Here is a 20,505-nt window from a genome sequence, read left to right as displayed (position 1 = left end):
TATTTACGCATTCATTAATTTTTTTGAGTCACTCTGTATATGCAAATCCAAAAAATATGAATCGAGTGATAAATGACAAGTACAGGCTCATCATATTTTGTACATTTTAGATATGATTTATTCGGCAAACTTTCGAGCTGACGTCATCAATTTTTTGGAGGGGATAAGCAAATATATTTTGACTAAACATTTATTATGCTCTTCATAACCTTAAAACATCTGCAAGATTTCAAAGCATTCGGTTTTGTAGTTTCTGAGTAAATCAGTAAAATAAATTTACGCATTCATTAATTTTTTTTAGTCACCCTGTATATGCAAATCCAAAAAATATGAATGGAGTGATAAATTACAAGTACAGACTCATCATATTTTTACAGTTTAGATAGGATTTATTCGGCAAACTTTCGAGCTGACGTCATCAATTTTTTGGAGGGGATAAGCAAATATATTTTGACTAAACATTTATTATGCTCTTTATAACCTTAAAACATCTGCAAGATTTCAAAGCATTCGGTTTTGTAGTTTCTGAGTAAATCAGTAAAATAAATTTACTCATTCATTAATTTTTTTGAGTCACCTGTATATGCAAATCCAAAAAATATGAATGGAGTGATAGATCACAAGTACAGACTCATCATATTTTGTACATTTTAGATATGATTTATTCCACAAACTTTTGAGCTGACGTCATCAAGCTTTTTGGAGGGGATAAGCAAATATTTTTTGACTAAAGATTTATGATGCTCTTTATAGCCTTAAAACATCTGCAACATTTCAAAGCATTATGGTTAGCAGATTAAAAATTAAATTTCAAAATGTTGTTTTATAATTTTGATTTTTTTTCCAAAAATCTGGACGTTTCGGGTGAAAAGTCGATTCGGAGTTGTAAACTACATGTGTGGGACTATGTTATTTTATACAATTGAAAACCCATTTACTATGTACAATTTTGAAGTGACGTCATCGCATTAGTGGTGGGGATGATTAGACAAATTTTGGTTAGCGTTTTACCATCTACATGATATTCTTAATATAAGTACAAAATTTCACAACAATCGGTCGAGTACTTTCGGAGACTATCTGTCTAATAAAAAATTCGGGACGGCAGACGGACAGACGGACAGACGGACAGACAGACGGACAGACGGACAGACGGACAGACGGACAGACAGACGGAAATGGGAGACCTATTTCTTCGTCTTCTAGGGGGTCATGAAAATTCGAGAAAACGTAAAAGTAGAGAGTCGGCCGACGGACTCGATTACAATACTTCCTTTGCTTACGCTCGGGAAGTAAAAATATGAATGGAATAACAAATCACAAGTATAGACTCATCCTATTTTGGACATTTTAGATAGGATTTATTTGGCAAATTTTGGGCTGACGTCATCAATTTTTTGGAGAGGATAATAATAATTGAATAAAAATTTATTATGCTTATCATATGTTTAAAACATCTGCAAGTTTTCAAAGCATTCGGTTTTGCAGATTCAAAATTAAATTGTAGGTGAAACGAAGTTCGCCGGGTCAGCTAGTTTGACATAAAAAAGATTTTCCCATCGAAGAGAGAACATTTTACTTTATTGTATGTTATACATGTTATTAACTGAAACAGTTTTTAAGCCCCCATTTATTACAATTTCCTTTTGAGGAAATTATTTCTCACGATAGTTGCGAACAGACAAATACAAGTTTAACAAAAAATCTAAAGTAAATTTCTTCAAAAAGGCGATGTTTCATTAACTCAAAACATAAAAATTATTTCCAGTTTGAATTACCCTGCTTGCAACGTTAATTATATGGAAGATCAGTGATGTGTCTGGATTTCAAATTTAAAAATTACAAGGATCAGTTTATGGAACTATATGCAGTATAAATTCGAGTTTAAGCAAAGAAACTGACGGCAATACGAATCTAAACTTCAGAGACACATCACAAAAGCAATTTACTTATGCAGTTAACTAAAACCACGTTCTTTGCAGACTTTTTTTTGAAGAAACTGCAGCACTTACAAGTTCGTCAATCTAAATTCAAATAAAATAGTTTCTATGGAAATGAAACTAAACTATGCGACGGTCCGACGGTCACTTTTTCCTTTAATTGGAGTAAGCGAAGCAGTATTAAGTCTGCACTTGGTAGTTTTAAAGAGCATTTAACTGTAACTGGTAAAATTTCAACCCAACTTTCAACGAGTTTGCCCCAGCGGTTTAAAAGTTGTCAGAGAGCCTTGTCTATGGTTGAAAAGTAGCTGTATATTCAATTCTTCGCAAACCTTTAATGTGGCTTTTTGTGGAGCCTCTTGTTTCGAACAGTTAAAGAAGTGGCCGCGTTCAATAAAAACTTTCCAAACCATAATTCGCAGAGCGCATCCAAGCCAAAAGAAAAATATCAAAAGCGGCTTCGAGCACACACACTCGGCGATCCATCATTAGAGAAAACCGAAATTATAATTAAGCGAATTTGTTTGTGATGCCGATTGAATATAGAAAAAGCTGGGCGCAGAGAACCGTGAAGGAAATTGCGTATACCTACCGCTGGCAAAAAATAAACGTTTATTTTGGAGTCTTTATGAATATTAAAGCCTGGAAGTGAAATCCTCAAAAAGAATAAACTCGCTCCCACGAAACTCGAAATGTAACGTTTGACCCGAGGCCGGTTTTTCTGCGGAATTTCGCATTAGAAGGGTGCTCATATCGGAAATATCTTCCAAAGAGCCGATCGATCCCTGGTCTGATGTTAAAATAATTTCGACATGATCCGCAAACATAATATGACGTAGTAGTCAAGATTTAAGCGGGAAATGAGAGCTTACCCAATCATAGTTGGGCAACTATTCCACCACCCACAATAATAACACCAGCAAGCATAAATCCGCACGGGTTACAGCCCTGCGATATTTCCAGCGGAAGTCGGCCATGTTTGTGTTGAGTTATTACAAGAGTTGGGGACCAGCAATCATTCTTTGAAAGGTCGTGAAAGTTTTATTAAGAATAAGTTGCATGAAATATAGAAAAACCCACTTATGTCCGGAAGTTTTTTATATTCTTGAGGCACTTTAAAATATATGCGCGCAGGTAAAAGCTCTTAGAGATTGCTCCGACGATAAGCGCAGGTTATTAAAGCTCCTGTTTTAAGCTTCAGGATATGAGGCTTTTCAGGCAACTAATTTCAGACACGTCACATGTACAGTAGACGGCAAATCAAATGAGAGCGAAATCGCCAAGCCATCTTCATTATCACTTTCATTATTATTCATAGAATATTCCGATTTGAACGTGCTCCAAATTTTGAAAACCTCTTAAAAATCCGACCCGAATGCTCCAGATCGACACTTCATTTAACCTGCGTCATAGTGTATACGAGTATTTGCCGAAATTAGTTTCAGCTAATGACCCTTTATTGCTGAAGCCGAGGCACGCACCTTTATCGTAAAACACGGAAATTAGGTAAACACGTCGAAGAATTAGTTCCGTTGCACTTTATTCATCGCCGCCAATTTAATTCATTTTCCTGAACCATAAAAACCTCTAGATCGGAAATCGTTCAAAATTGATTTAAGTAATTTCAAGTTTGCGTTTTTACTTTAATGGTTGACAGCCAGAATTACAACAACTATCGACCAAAATCCAGACAAGTAGTAGTTTTTATGCTATGAAAATACTCTCACGACGTCATCAAGTTTTTTGAGGGAATATTTAGATACGTTTTGATTGGGTTGGATTGATTTACGACAACTTTGTAGCGTCTGCAAATTCAGAGCGAGTAGTTTTGTATTTTCTACAATTTTGAATTTTTCTAAAGACTGAATGGGTAAATCACAATTATATTAAAAATCATACTTAGCAAAATTTGGATATGATATCAAGTTGTCAAATTTTTTGTTATTCCTTAATAGCGCTTTTCCAATTTATCCTAACTTATTTTCTTCATGTATTCTTCACTTTTATATTTCTTGTTCAGTTAGTTGGTCCTTTAAGTTGTAATGTTTAGTTGCTTTCACAGATAAAAACAATTTTAAATGTTTCACAGTTGTATTTCCAGTTCAGCTGATTTAGATTATATTTGTTTATTTTGTGAATCTTTTTTTATTTTTTTTTATAAAATAATTTCAAATCAATGTTTTTTGGTGGTTTCGGAAATTTGTCAAAGTCATAATTTGTTTACAAATTAAGTACTCAAGTGGTTATGATATACCTACTTTTCCAAATTAATTCCAAACAAAAAGCAAATTTTGAAAGATTAGGCATAATCAACAGTTTAGATTCCCTTCTAGCGTTCAAATCAGTTCGAATGATCCCGATCCAGATTACGGATTTTACAAAAATGAAACCCGGATAATATTAGGATCTCATTCGAATTTGAACATAATCCGGATCGAGTGAATACCACTATTCCAAATCGAGCAGCGCATACAAAACAGCACAACTATTGTACATTTACAAGATTATAAGCTAGTATATAAAGACCAACGTAACAGTAGCTACAATAACAGCACAGTGCATTCGGTTATAACAATTAAAATTAACAAAAAATATCGTTATATTTTCATGTTTAATTTCGTACATACACAACAAATGTCGGCTGATTTTTTAAATTTCTGCTCTAGTTAGCCATGACGCTTACCTCAGCACTGAAAATGAAACGGCGAACGTAAGCGTCACAAGATTTCTACCTAAAATTTTATGGTTTCCTTGGTATTTTCAGGCCCATTGGATGCCTGGAACGTTAGAAAACACAAGAAAAAAAATCTTGAATCTAGAACCAGGAGAATGTGGGACATTTACCCAATCCCATCCTTTTCGCAAAATCTGTCGATTCTGCAATCGTAAATGCGTCATGATGATAAGAATTCTCAAACCATGTCGAAATATACTTCAGAACCCATAGAAATCGACAAAATTAATTTCTAGCTGAAATTTGGTGATTTCCTTGGTATTTTTGGTCTCACTTGGTGCCGGAAACAGGAGAAAACACAAGAAACAGCTTGGAAAATATTATTTATAAAGGTAGGAACCAAAGTTGTAATGTGGATTTTATGATTTTTCCACTCTCGTTTCTTTGTTGGATAAGTTTTGATTTAAAAAGGGGTAAAGAAAAAGGACGAAAGGAGAATGGAAATGGGACCAAAATAAAATTGACGTGGCAGGTAAATATAAAATTGCAGAGTTATTTTTAACTGCAAGAAAATGTTAGAAAGTTATATTAAAAATTGGTCGAAGGTTATTTTGACAGGACTTCTCACACCCCTGAAGAACGGTCCAACAAATCAACCTTATACATTAAAATAAAATAGATACGTAGTAATAGGCACCTTTAAAAGAAGGTAAATAACATCCTATAAATTATTTTTAACACCCTTTTTTTTTGTTTGTCTACGAGATTGCACTCCTTTTTTAATGACACGTTAAATATTTTTTTAGAAATTTTCGTAAATCTTGTTTTTCTTAATTCACTAACTATATCATCAAACAAAACCCCATGATACATTGTAAGTTGTGTAATTTTCGGCTCCTAACGAGAACACTACGCTATAACCTATAAAAAAGATTTGAGAATCACATGGAGAATCAAAAGACGAAATAATTAAAGATAAGCTGATGATGCAAAAATACAAATTTAAAATCTCACAACAGAGATAAGTAAAGAATGCAAAAGCGTTAAAGGTAGACGTCAGGGTATGCATAAGAGAGAATTCTAAAATGAAAATTTAGGAGGAAAGTGAGAACGATATCAACACGAGGTGATTGAAAGAACACACAGAAAGAAATCAAAAAACAGAATATGATTAAGGAATAAAATACAGCATAATATTTGATAAAACTGAAGTATCGATATCTGAAACTTCTAACATTTTTCTGCAAACACTCTGCATTCAGAATAAATTGCAGTAGTAAAATCCAGGGAAGCATGGCTTTAAATAGAGGCCACCTTGGGGAACGATTATTGTTATTCAGCCAGTTCAGTCAAGGCAGAGTCAAGCCAAGTTGCACAGGAGTTATTTTGTGCTTAATCGCTGTGTAAATTTGAGTTACTAAGAAATAATATTGTAAAACCGATTTTTAAAATAACCCTATTGTGATTTTTTTCTGAACCCCTGAATTTTTGTTTCTTTCATGAACCACTAACAAAATTGTGTTAATAGTCTTATATTTTTAACCACCGTAATAATTCTGATATGGACAGAAGTACCAGAATTTTCGAAAATGGAAAGGATTGTCACTCCAAACTATTTCCAATTAATTTAAATTAATTCTTTTAATTCTAGTAAGAAAAATAACTAAAAATAATTAAAATTCATTTATGTTCCTTTAAAAATATTTCCAAAAACTCCAAAATCGTTGCAAAAGAAGTTTAAATCTTAACAAATTTTGCAGTACTATTAAAAAGTTGTTATTGTCTAGGGTTCCGATAAATTATAGGGTCGAAGTAGGTCATGGAAATGTGCCGCCTCTCACTCTATATGGACTTTTCTAAATGCCCACCGACTAATACCACCACCGGTTAAACATCACAGTATTTACAAAATATCACCATTTTGTTCAGTCATGTAGTATTTTATTATGTGTTACATCTAATTACGACTTCTACGATTTTTTACGACTTAAAACATAAGTTAATGTTAATAAATAATGAAACTATTACTTTTTAACAAATGGTGATCGAAAAAAAAACTCAAGTCAAGTATGCTCTGAGTAAGGCACCAAGACATCTAAGCTATTGATCCCTCCAGATTATTCTAAATTTTGAGAACCGTTTAACAATCTACCCCGACTTGCCCAGATCGACGCTTTCGGCGTCACAGTGTACACCCAAATCTGGCGAAAATTAGTTTGAGCGAATGGCTCTTTATCGCCAAAACCGAAGCACGCACCTTTATCGCAAAACACGGAAATTAGGTAAACACAATCGAAGGATTAGTTCCGCTGTACCTTATTCAAAATTTCTACGCCATTAAAAGGGTTCGACTATCCAATTTCGATAAATAATGCATCTAGCTAATAAAGCCTCGGCCACACAACAGACGCAAATCACGGATAACATTTAACGCTGTCAACACAGTGAGAATTAGGGTAGAGAGTCACTCACCTGTTTAGTGGCACAATATGCAAAAGCGTTGAAGGACTTGTTCCGCTGGGCCACTGCTGGGCGACCTGTCAGACAAACCACAGAGTCAAATTCACTTCAATTTCAATTCCAGGGATAAATAACTAGTTTGCTATTTACGTGGTAATACAATACGTTTTAAACTTTGATAACATTCTAATGGTGCAATAAACGGGGTAGATGCACTTCGAATTGACTGCACCGAAAATGCAAACACGTGAGCTCCAGTGGTAATTTGGTTTACATGAAACTGACAAACAGTTTTTCGTTCAATTAATTTGCTAGGTGATTTACGTTAGTTTGCATATAAAAATTATCGAAAATAACGCTTCGCTGGTTACAACAATTAGTACGAATGAAATCAACTTCGGACGAAATGTTATTAAATCGTAATTGTAAAAATGAAACGAGAAACTGAAACTACAAAATGTATATTCCAACTAGATTAACAGATTATAAATGGAAACCAAAGAGGTTAAAACATATCAAACCTATGTTTATTTAACCCCCGTTTAAAGTGTCATTATAAAATCAAGCGTAAAGTGACAATTCAAAAATACATAACAAGCTAGGACTTTTGTAATCAAGCTCCAGGTAAAAATGTAATCTGTTATTTAATTTACATTACTGCTAATCTATAGTTATCTACTGATGAAGGAGTGGAACAGTTTTTGTTCCAATTTAAACATTAATATTTGATAGAGTTGTTTTACATAAAATGACTGTGCCGACGAATGCGCTTAATTTTATTTACACAGTTTGAAAAAGTTATATTGATAGAGCAGAAATAAAACAACGTTTTCTGCTGTAATTTAAAAGTTAGCACGGTTTAATTTAAGCGCATAAATGATTAGCAATAAAACGTCAGAACGTAATGGTGGAGAATTTATTTAAAACGATTAAAAAGTTATTGCCGGCTTCGATAATTATGTTTGTAATTTGTCGGAGCGGAATAAATCCCTCATGGAATTTGTTCGAGGGATTCCCCGTTTTGAGGGATGTCACTCATTAAAAAATCCGTACAAATCCCGCAATGATTAGGGATAAACGCGACACAAAATGGGCGTCGACTGCACGAGTGCTTTGGCGCATGAGATCTGAACAACGGACAAGTTTTTTACTTCTCGAGCTTAAACTAAGTAAGGTTACTTTAATAATTCTGGACGGTTCATGACTCCTAGAGCACGGAACAATAGGTCTGCCGTTTCCGTCTATTTGTTTCTGTCTCTGTAACATTCTTTCATTATTTTAATTTTCTAGGCTCGTATTGGTCATGGTTCAGAGTCGAGAGTATTCCGCTGAACAATTGAGACCTGTTGTATAATTAAAAATAAAAACTCCCTCTAAAATTCGCTAAACGCATTTTCCCGGCAATCTCGGTGGTGATTTAGTGCAAATTTTACTGAGCCCCTGACAAAGATTTTAAAAGTCGACGCCTATGTGCACAAAACGGTGGCAAAAAGTCGCCATAACTCGCCTTTAATACGGCCTAATGAGGACCTCCGTGTTTTCTCGCGTCTTTTTTCCCGCTCGGTTCACCGCGAGTTATTTCCATAATGAGTTCCGCAGTGTTGCCACCACCTTCGGAAAGTTTTTCGAAAGGCGGAAGTGGTAGAATTTAATTAAACCGAGCCAAATCCATCAGCGCTGCAATTTTCTAACTAATACTCGTCCATAATACGTTGGGGAGGAAAAATGACGGCTCGTTTATAACAGGGGTATTTGCATCTTTCAAAGTGTTTACCAGATTATGTAGACGCGTCTAATATAATTATTATGCGGGGCGCAGCTCCCCAGATTTCATCAAAAATTACCCATTCGGACGTGGGTCGTGAAGGGAGGCCTAATAATTTGCGGACGTTAGGGAGAAAAGGCACTTCTTGTTAAAACTTTAATAATCGGTAGGGATTTTTCAAAAACTTGATATAGTGAGGTAGAAGTGTAATAAAATCAGGATTTGTACAACTTTTAGCACGTTTTAAACACAGCAAATACCTCATGCATGTGAGATAGTGGGTATTTTTAGATTTTTTATTAATTTTTTTAGTATTTTCTGCAAGCAACACTGAAATTAAAAATCAAAGCTCTAATATCGTACAGTACCGTAAACGAAATTTCATAATTTCACACATTTTAACATGAAGAAGAAATGGGAAAAGTACGTACTTTAGAAACATCTTTTAAACTGTGTTCAAAAATATACAGGGTGTGTCACCAAATGCGGTCTTTGATATCTCATTAACTATTAGAGATAGAAAAAATGTCAAATACCAAAGTTGTGTGACATACACTAGAGAAACACTACACAGAGTGTTCTGTTTTCGTGGCATAGCACACAATATACTTTTTTTGAACAGAAACCCTACTATCGCGTCTTCCTAAACTGTATAACCATATTTTATTTTTTTAATAATTATTTTTAGAAATTTCGATGCATTATTGCCACGTTGTTCCAATTTTTTTGTTTTTTCGAATTTTTTTAGCATTATAAAGGTTTACAAAATAATTTTGTAGAGAGATAAACAGGGGTAGGTAGATACTTTGTTATGGTATCAGTTGTATAAAATTTGTATACACCGAGTGTTTAGAAAAAATCTTTGCAATTTCCAAAAGTCGATATTTCAGTTTTTTCATTTAGAATACCCTGCGTTTTTTTCACTGCACTTTCTTTTATTTTTTGTTCTATTTCTTTCAATGCGTTAGTGTGTCCCTTAAAAAATGCAAATTATCAACTCAATAGCTATCCATTTTAAATATAGAAAATACTTAACAAAAAAAAAAAAAAGAAAGAGAACGAAAAATGCAAATAACATAGCCTAATAAAATTTCTATTTAGCGGGTGTTCTATTTGAAACAACTGAAAATTATTATAATTTAATTTATTTTTTTTAAACACGATGTTTATTAAAACCCTATTTTATTTATACCACAATAAAGCACGAAATTATTTATTTTTCTACAAAATATTCTAATCTAAATTGTAAAATAATTCTACTGCGATTTTTTTGTAAACTTTTGTAATTTTGTAAATAAACTATGTTTATAAAGCCAGATGAGATAAGTTAGAAAATATAAAAAAATATAGTGTATTATGTTTCAAACATCTAATTTTTTTTTCTATTCTGAATAATAATTATTTGTGACTTACCCTGAATACCCTGTATATTCATCACTAAGAAAAATGCATTTTGAAAAGCAGGGTTGACACGAAAATTTCAGTTCTTGTTAACATTAAAGGGAAATTTTACTTCGTTTTTTTGGGGATAATCTGTAAATATGTGGATTTACTTAATGTTAAGGCCATAGTTTTTTCGGAAAACATAAATACACCATTATTTTCATTAGCATTTTAATGTATAAGGTAGTTATAATTTGGAAATAATTGGTTCACTAGTTTAAGAAATTATGTCTATTCAGATTTGGATTAAGGGATAGACATACGGAAGCAGGAAACTTGTAGTTTTGGATTGTACTTACAATTTTTGAAACACCCTCGGAAACACCAGGCAACATGTAATGAGGTATTCGTTAAAAAAGAAAGTACTTAAGGACATAGAATAAAATATGTTTTTTACTTCCCTAGAGTAACACGGTTTTCTGGACGGTTCATGACCTTTAAAGTGAGTATGAAAAAGAAGGTTTTCGTGTCCGTCTGTCGTCTGCCATATGTTGGCAATTTTCTTAGACAGATAAATCCGAAACTACTGTAATGGTTGACGTGAAATTTTTGATGTATTTTAAGATTATCGGGTAGATACTGAAACGTTAACCAAAATTTGTTCCTTCGTCCTACTGGGGAAATTTGATGTCGCCATATCAAAAGTAAATCCAAATTAAATTAAAAAAAAAATTATGATTTTATAACTGTGGTTTATGAATCCGCCCTTATGTCTCAGACATCCAGATTCTTGGAAAAAAAATCATATTTGTATAACGATATTTTACAATTTAACTTTGAAATTGTTAAACTGATTGCTCTGAAATCTTGCAAACATTTGAAGGTTGTCATAAGCATCGTCAAGTAAGAACCATGTGCTTATCTCTTCTAAAAAGTCGATGACGTCATCTCAAAATTTTTGCTGGATAAACGGTCAATGTAAAATCTATTTACATCAGATAATCAAGGGGAAAATGTCCTCTCAGCATTAATAAAAAGCTTAATTTCAAGTGTTTATATTTATACATCGAAATAATGTTACTGACGTCACAATTATGTAACTAAAATTATTAATTGAGCCACATAATTGAGCCCCAATCGAACAAAATGTTTTGAAAAAACACAAAGCGCTTTCGTGCACCATAAGTATAAGGAGTATATTATTGTGTAACATTTACTTCATTTTGAAATAGATTTCTTTGAAATAACGTCATCAAATTGTTAATCCAGATGTTTAGCCAAATTTTGGTTAGTGTTTTACTATCTACATGATATTTGCATTGTATGTACAACATTTGACAATATTCGCCCCAGTATATTCAGAGACTACGTAACTAACAAAAATTGACACAGACGACAGACAGACAGACAGACAGACAGACAGACAGACAGACGAACGGAAAATGGAGACCACATTTTCGTATCCTAGGGGTCATGAAACTTTGAAAAAACATGAAACTGGCAAGTCGCCCGATAAACTAGATTGCTATAATTCCTTGGTAAAAATTAATGTATACAGAAATATAAATATTTAGTGATTAAATCATACATTGTTTATTTCATATTTCTGAATTTCATATTCACCGAGTATTAACATTCACATAACCAGAGTATTAAAAAAACACGAATAAACTCGATGGTACGCTGTTGAGAAACCACCGAAGAACTCGAAAAAAGGTTAAAAAAATTCCCGAACCAAACTTTCGAAAATATTAAACTTAAAATTTGGAGAATTAACTAACCAAAAGTTCAATAGAAATGGTCTAAAATCACATTTGACAACGATAAAAAACGAATTCGTGAATCGTAATCAAGCAAACTGTTAATAACTAAATATTTAACTGTGTATTAAGACAAATCAAAAATTACAAACTTAATTCTTCAAACTTGAACTTTAATATTTTCGAAAATATGGCTTCCGGAGTTTGTTTAACCATTTTTTTCGAGTCCCGCAGTGGCTTACCATCGAGATTATCCGTGATTTTTTATCACCCTGTATAATTTATCCAAGCAACTTCAAACCAATTTTTAAATATGTTCTCCGTACCTATATTATTTTTTTTACATGAATTTCATATTTGATCTCGTCTTGGTACTGTAACATTATTTGCAGAGTTCATTATAAAAATCCTTGCATATCATTCCGCTAATTTATCAAGCTCTAGCAATTCGGTCCCATCATACAGTTCAATGAGTTGAAAATAGCCAGTTGTGTGGAATTTGTAGAGATATACCTAACCTTACAGTTTAACTACAAATAATTTCTAATTAAAATTTAATTTTGATTTACGTTTTCGCCGTTATGTTATGACCCTAAAATGAAATTAAACTGAAGTCGCATAAAGTCAGAGTTCAGTGTTAACAGCTTTAATAATAATTATTATATGTATGATATTCTAAGAAGGGCATATAATTCAGCGTGAATGTCAGTTAGAAGCTTAGTTTTGTTTTTTTTATTCGAAAAATCGAAAATTATCATATACACGCCACTACGATAATCCATCTACATTTCCGAGTGTTTGTGTGTGGCAGTTTTTGTTTTTAAGTCAATAATGAATTAGCGATTAAATATACAAATTCTCTTGATTAAATATTTACGAAAACTTACAATTTAGGGAAAGTGGAGGTCGTAAATCTTACTTGACTGATATGAAACTAACCTTTCAAAATTGAATTAAAATTTTCAGATAATTTGGACGTTATTTTTGGTATTGTTTTCATAAACAGAATGCCTGCTTATTATTTGTTTCTATGAAATTTTTTGTTGAGTTAACGCAACAGGAGCTTCGGTTTATTTTTTGGAAATTGCAAAAGCTTACTTTCGGCTGCATTTTCTTTTTAAGGAATTTATATCCGCTAAATTGTTTCGTTCCACTGTTCTTTGGGTGTGCTTAATCTGGGACAAAGCGGAATTCGTTTTTATTTCAACTTTAAAATTTAAGACGCGGCGAACAAAATATCTGTAAAGTTGGTACAAGTTGCGGCGATGATTGTATCAGGGCAGCCAACCGAACAGCAGATGCTGGAGTTTCCGGAACAGTGGCGCTGACGGCAACCGAACGAATTAAAAATTTGGCAAGCTCTTTATTCTTTCAAATCGGCGGAGCACGAATGTCATTTCTTAAAGAATTCTCGAGCAACTCAAATATTAAAAGCGGATCAGGACGTGTAATGCACCGACTTAATAAATTATGAAAACTTTTCTTTCCATTGCAGAATACGATGAAGTGCAACTCCGCAGACTTTTCCTAGTGACATTTCTAAATTTTGGAGCAGACTGCTCCGATTATTTTCGCTTCGGTTCACAGTTATTTAATAACAATGGCTGAAAAACTACCAGACAGCTCCCAATCAGAACCTACTTCGACGGTGTCTGCACTTGTTGAGAAAATCGCTCTACTCAAGCGGAGGAGAATTCACCTTGCAAATTGCGTTTTTATTCAGGCGATACAAAAACTGGGATCGATTGAAAAACTAAATGGGCTATTTATACTCGAAATTCCCTCGAAAACTGCTGATATCTCGGCACACCTCCGGGCTCTCAGAAAGTGGGACAAAATTTCACTTGCACCCTGAATTTAAATTTGCCTAGATTTTTTGGGAAATTGGAGCACTGAAACGCTATAATTCAGGGAGTTAATTAACAACAGGAAACCGAATCTGCAACACGGTTTACGTTGTTGTGGAAAATAGGAAAATTCCTGTGAACTATCACACGGTTTCCACATAACTTATGTTAAAATTAAAATACAGTCAAATTTCATACAAATGACGGTAAGATAGTTGAAAGTAACAAGATAATGAGTAATTAGGTTGGAAGCATGAGCGCAAGTATTAGATTCTGTAATCGACTGCTATGAATTTAATTTTAGAAATTAACTTGAGCCTAGAATTCTGGTCATGTTGACTAAAACAACTTAATTTCGCATCGTATATATGGTTTTGATAACGAAAATAGAATGTTCACTGATCAGAATTTAGTAAGTTTATGTTGGGTCCAAATGATTAAAGAATTTAAGAAGCGAAAGTTTTCACGTTTGAGAAAGTTTTTTTAGAAGTGGAATAAGTATAAAGTTCTGACCAGAAACGGAATACCTAGAACTTGCTAAGACATGATCCAATTCATCAAGTGAAAAAGATTGTGAGAGTATTACTCATAAAACAACAATGAAAACTTATTTCAAATATGTTCTCCTAGTAAAAACTTCTATATGTAAACAATATTGTTTCGAGTTCTTTGGTTATAGTTTTCTGTTTTATTAGAGAAAACGATGTTTTCTTGTTCTGATTTTCATTAATGTATTTATTTCCGTAATAATAATAATAATAATAAATCTTTCAAAAATAAATTGCTAACTGACCACGATTTACTGAAACAAAAAACTAAAACTTTTGGAGGAATATTATTTTTTCCAATTCCAAATACTTGTAATTCAATAAATACACATACATATACTTATTTCCGGTGGTCAAAAACGTAAAGTCCGTAAATATAGCAGATAATTACCGAAACGTATGAAGAAGTTTAAAATAAGCAACCTCGAAGGGCTGGCAGCTTTTAAAATTACGTGCGATGAAATAATGGTTATTCTGTTTACTTTCTAAATATCTAAAACTGATTTTCACAAAAAGCGGTAATCTCGATAAATTTTATACAAATTTATTTCTTCATAACGAGTTGTATTAAATTTATTCAATACAGCTCATTATTATTACTACTTTTAAGTAATTCGCGAAATTTTAAACGATCCAAATAACATGGTGAGAAGCTTCAGAAAAATATTTTAAATTAGTATTGTGAGAATGCTTGCAGATGTCAAAATTTATATAAAGTATTTCACTCGTCCAAAATAAACCAAATAGTCGATTTTTGATCCAAAAATCAGAAAAATTTCACTAAAATGTCATCTTTTCAAAATAACAATCAAATTAGTTTTCTTTATTGAAAAAATATATATATCTTTGTGGATTTTCTTCGGATACCATGTGATTGTTATACACGTAAGCCACATATTGGCTACTTGAAACACGTGACAAATATTGGACAAAAGGGTTTGTAAAGTAATGATATCAAGGCGAATTCATAAACCACAAGTACAGAAATATGTTATTTTATTAAACTGAGATAGCATTTACTATGCAAAATTTTGAGGTAACGTTGTCATATTGTTGGTGGGGATGATTAGAGAGATTTTGACTACTGGTTTACTATCTATACATTAGTTCTAACATACAAACGATAAACATACGACAGACATACCGTAGACGACAGACAGACGGAAACAGGAGACCGATTGTTTGTACTCTAGGCGTTATGAAACGTTAAGAAAACTTAAAAGTAACTATTTTGCTCTATTATTATAATACTTGCATCTAAAAATCGACAATGATCAATTCGGTAATTTCGGAGACTATCTGAGATAGACAGACAGAAACGGCGACATATTTTAAGGCTCATGTAACGTCATGAAAAAACATGAAAGTAGCTGCAATAAACTGAAATAATAGATTACTTTCGAAAAAATTATTTAGCAATAAACCTGAAGACAATACCCTATAGAGTGTTCATTTGAAGTAAGTTATATTTAATTTATTCTATTATTTATTTGTTACTAATTAATCCTAAATAAATAAAATAGTCTCGTAAGCTATTTAAGCTCGCTCTTTAAATACAATCGAATCCGGTTTTTTCGAAAAATTATAAAATTTGGTTTTGGAAAATTTTATTTAATTTATGATAATCCCCATAAGTTAAAAATACAGATAACACCAGTCACAGTGTAAAAAAAATTGGTCTAAAGAGTTTCGACAGTCCTTCCCTCGCTGTCGGAAACGTGACGACTGCATGCCTATTATGTTTTTTTTTTCGCAGTGGATTTCAAAGAATTCGGTTTTGTTGTTTCTGAGTAAATCAGTAAAATAAATTTACGCATTCATTAATTTTTTTGAGTCACCCTGTATATGCAAATCCAAAAAATATGAATGGAGTGATAGATCACAAGTACAGACTCATCATATTTTGTACATTTTAGATATGATTTATTCGGCAAACTTTCGAGCTGACGTCATCAATTTTTTGGAGGGGATAAGCAAATGTATTTTGACTAAACATTTATTATGCTCTTTATAACCTTAAAACATCTGCAAGATTTCAAAGCATTCGGTTTTGCAGTTCATGATTAAATCGAAAAAATAAATTTACGCATTCATTAATTTTTTTGAGTCACCCTGTATATGCAAATCCAAAAAATATGAATGGAGTGATAAATTACAAGTACAGACTCATCATATTTTGTACAGTTTAGATAAGATTTATTCGGCAAACTTTCGAGCTGACGTCATCAAGTTTTTGGAGGGGATAAGCAAATATATTTTGACTAAACATTTATTATGCTCTTTATGACCTTAAAACATCTGCAAGATTTCAGAGCATTCGGTTTTGTAGTTCCTGATTAAATCAATAAAATATATTTACGCATTCATTAATTTTTTTGAGTCACCCTGTATATGCAAATCCAAAAAATATGAATGGAGTGATAGATCACAAGTACAGACTCATCATATTTTGTACATTTTAGATATGATTTATTCCACAAACTTTTGAGCTGACGTCATCAAGTTTTTGGAGGGGGTAAGCAAATATTTTTTGACTAAAGATTTATGATGCTCTTTATAGCCTTAAAACATCTGCAACATTTCAAAGCATTCTGGTTAGCAGATTAAAAATTAAATTTCAAAATGTTGTTTTATAATTTTGATTTTTTTTCCAAAAATCTGGACGTTTCGGGTGAAAAGTCGATTCGGAGTTGTAAACTACATGTGTAGGACTATGTTATTTTATACAATTGAAAACCCATTTACTATGTACAATTTTGAAGTGACGTCATCGCATTAGTGGTGGGGATGATTAGACAAATTTTGGTTAGCGTTTTACCATCTACATGATATTCTTAATATAAGTACAAAATTTCACAACAATCGGTCGAGTACTTTCGGAGATTATCTGTCTAATAAAAATCCGGGACAACAGACGGACAGACGGACGGACAGACGGACAGACGGACGGACAGACGGACAGACGGACAGACGGACGGACAGACGGACAGACGGACAGACGGACGGACAGACGGACAGACGGACAGACGGACGGACAGACGGACAGACGGACAGACGGACAGACAGACGGAAATGGGAGACCTATTTCTTCGTCTTCTAGGGGTCATGAAAGATCGAGAAAACGTAAAAGTAGAGAGTCGGCCGACGGACTCGATTACAATACTTCCTTTGCTTACGCTCGGGAAGTAAAAATAGGTAAGGTTATTTAGATAGAACTTTCAGCACCTCTGAAGTACAATCCAACAAATCCCGCTTTTTTAAAAATTATCATTTTTTTTGATAACTTCTATAAATAAAAAGAATCACACTTTAAGAAAAAAAAAGCGCTCCATGAGTACTTCAAACTCGCAACCCTCGAGTATACAAATCGGGGAGATTGGCATGCATGGTATTGAGGAAGAGCTTATATTAGCATAAAAGGTTATTAAACAATTTGGATTTTTTGGCAAAAATTTGGATGCCGAAGGTAAAAAAACAAGACGGATCCATAAATCACAAATATCGCAGTATGTTATTTTATAACATTTAAATTACGTTTACTAGAAAAACAGTTGAGGGGACATGTTATCAAATTGTTCGTTACCATTTGATTACATGACATTCCTAATATACACACAAAATTTGACAACAACTGGTCCAGTAGTTTTGGAGATGATCTGTCTAATACAAACGACAAACAGACAAATAGACATACGATAGACAGAAACGGGAGACCTACATTTCCGAACTCTAGGGGTTATGAAATGTCGAAAGTAGGCCAAAAATAGCCTGGAAAAAGAAAAACCATACGATAAGGATGTAATTCAAACTGACGTCGGTCAAAGCGTGAGTCCGAGCGAATCCATCAGCGAATCCACTATCTTGATCTAGAAGCGAGATATTCACTACATGAAAGACATGGAAGATATCGTACAAAAAAATGAAGTAAATGCCATAAAAATCGAAGCGGACTCATAAACCACGAGTACAGGAGTATATTATTTTATGAATTTTGTTAAGCTTTACTACGCAAAATGATGAGGGGATGCCATCCAGTTGTTGGCGGGGATGATTCGACAAATTTTCGTTACCGCATGCTCATCTACATGATATTCTTTAATCACATAAAATTTGACAATAAATCACACACATACAGGAAACAGACAACAGACAGACGGAAACGAGAGACCTATTGTTTCGTACTCTAGTGGTTATGAAACTTCGAGAAAACTTCAATGGATCCAATTTAATAAGTAGTGTACATATTTCAAGCTATAATTCTGAATATTTGAAATTTCTTTGTACTTTTGTTATGATAGAATCTAGCAATTCAAAAATACCGAGTAAATTTTTTTAAAGTACACATTCACTCCGAAGGTTCTCTCGGTAGGTATACATAGTTTTCAATGTATGAGGAAAAACAGATAATTCTTCATTGTAAAACCATAATCATTTTGTTTAGTAAATATCGACAAGCGCGCAATTCTCAATATCTTACTGAATATTACTTCCCGAGCGGGAAGTATAGTAATCGAGTCCATCGGACGAATTGCGACTTTTATGTTTTCTCGACGTTTCATAACCCCTACACCCTGTCTATCTGGGGTTTGCATCCACTTTTATTAGACACTTATGATCTCCGAAACTGCTGGACGGATTGTTGTCAAATTTTGTACGTTTATTACAAATAACATGTAGATGGTTAAATGATAACCAAAATTTGGTTAATCATTCCACCAACAATTTGATGATGTCATTTCAATGAATTGTGTTATAAAAATGATTTTAATGTTATGCAAAATATACTCCTATACTTGTAGTGTACACATACGTTTTCAGTATTTTCGCTAAACGTTCAAATTTTCGCAAAAACAATTGCAAGGTATAATAACGTTATATTGCCAACACGGGATATACGTTTCTGTGGCACAGTAACTATATCGGGGAGAGCACCAACCTACGGTTGTGGGTTCGATGCCGAACTTGGCCATTTACTTTTTTCCTTTGTGGGGCTAGTATTACCCATGTTGATGACGTCATCACAAATTTTTCATTGGTCAAATTAAGAACGAGAAGTTTATATAATAATGATATAATAAGAATTATAATGTTCAGATCATTTTGTTCGATGGTGATTCAATTAATAGTTTAAGTCCACGGTTTTGAGAAGATATACTCATTCAAATGAAACTAATTTCTAAATTACATTCTTTCGTTGTATAAACATACCTAAACACTTGAGCTTCAGACTACTATTTTATTACTTAGTGCTGAGGGACATTTTATCCCGTAATTTACATTGTCCTTACGGCGCAGGGGCTGCGGGGGTGTTATTTATGCTGTTGGTTTTTACTTTACAGCGGTTATCATAAAACGAAAATCGTAAAATCAAATTTTATATATTTTTTTAAAGAGCTGGATTTGTCGGATTATTCTTGTAGCCTCCGATCAATTTTTTATTGACCAAATTATTAAGACCCTCACTTTCTAAAAAATTTGAGAATACCCACGTCTTTAATTATGATCATTGATCAAATAGGAATAATAATAATCATATTCAAAACATTTTGTTCCATTGTGGCTTAATTATTAATTTTAGTCTTCTATTTGGACTGTACTTCAAGGCCGAGGAAAGTTCTGTCGAAGTAACCTTCGGCTAAATTTTTATTATTAGAGATGGAAAAAATATTAAGGTACAACCTTCTAAGAAGCATAAACGAGTATTAGTTTGAGTTCTACAGGGTGTTTTGTACATTATGTATTTTGTTACCACATCTTAGTCTGTTTTCATTCCCTTTCTTTGCATATTTCTGTGATTTTTAAATTAACTGAAAAAAAAGAGAAATTATAATTTTCAGGAATAGAAAAAAAACAGAATGAAATGAAGTAATAAAATAAAAAGTTCTCTGCCTGAAAAAAAAATAGATATGACTATGTGAAAATTACAGTATTTGGGAATGCTTATAAATCTACACTTATATATAGAGTTGTCAAAATAATTCTACTGCTATTTTTTGTGAATCTTTACGTTTTTAAAAGTTTCAAGAAAGCTGTAATAATTTAGCAACAGTACACCTATGTAAAGCCCAAGAATTGACAAATCAGGGTACGTAAAAACATATAGGTGTTCTGTTGTAAAAATTAAGCTG

At 33.0% G+C, this 20,505-nt stretch overlaps 1 protein-coding gene across 1 annotated transcript in view; it reads right to left on the bottom strand.

Moving 5' to 3' along the window:
* The window catches only part of LOC135145808 (uncharacterized), a 475,573-nt gene that overhangs the window by 223,090 nt on the left and 231,978 nt on the right, over positions 1–20,505 (bottom strand). Inside the window, exon 6 of the mRNA XM_064077949.1 lies at positions 7,087–7,151. Coding sequence (XP_063934019.1) covers positions 7,087–7,151 — 65 coding nt within the window. The remainder of the gene's footprint in view (positions 1–7,086; positions 7,152–20,505) is intronic.

The sequence above is a fragment of the Zophobas morio genome, unplaced genomic scaffold (assembly GCF_036711695.1).
Source record: "Zophobas morio isolate AGI-343-1 ecotype UQ-CSIRO unplaced genomic scaffold, CSIRO_AGI_Zmor_V1 ptg000005l, whole genome shotgun sequence".
NCBI classification, from domain to species: domain Eukaryota; kingdom Metazoa; phylum Arthropoda; class Insecta; order Coleoptera; family Tenebrionidae; genus Zophobas; species Zophobas morio.
The sequence above is the reverse complement of the archived record's forward strand: the minus strand, read 5'-3'. Positions and strand labels throughout refer to the sequence as shown.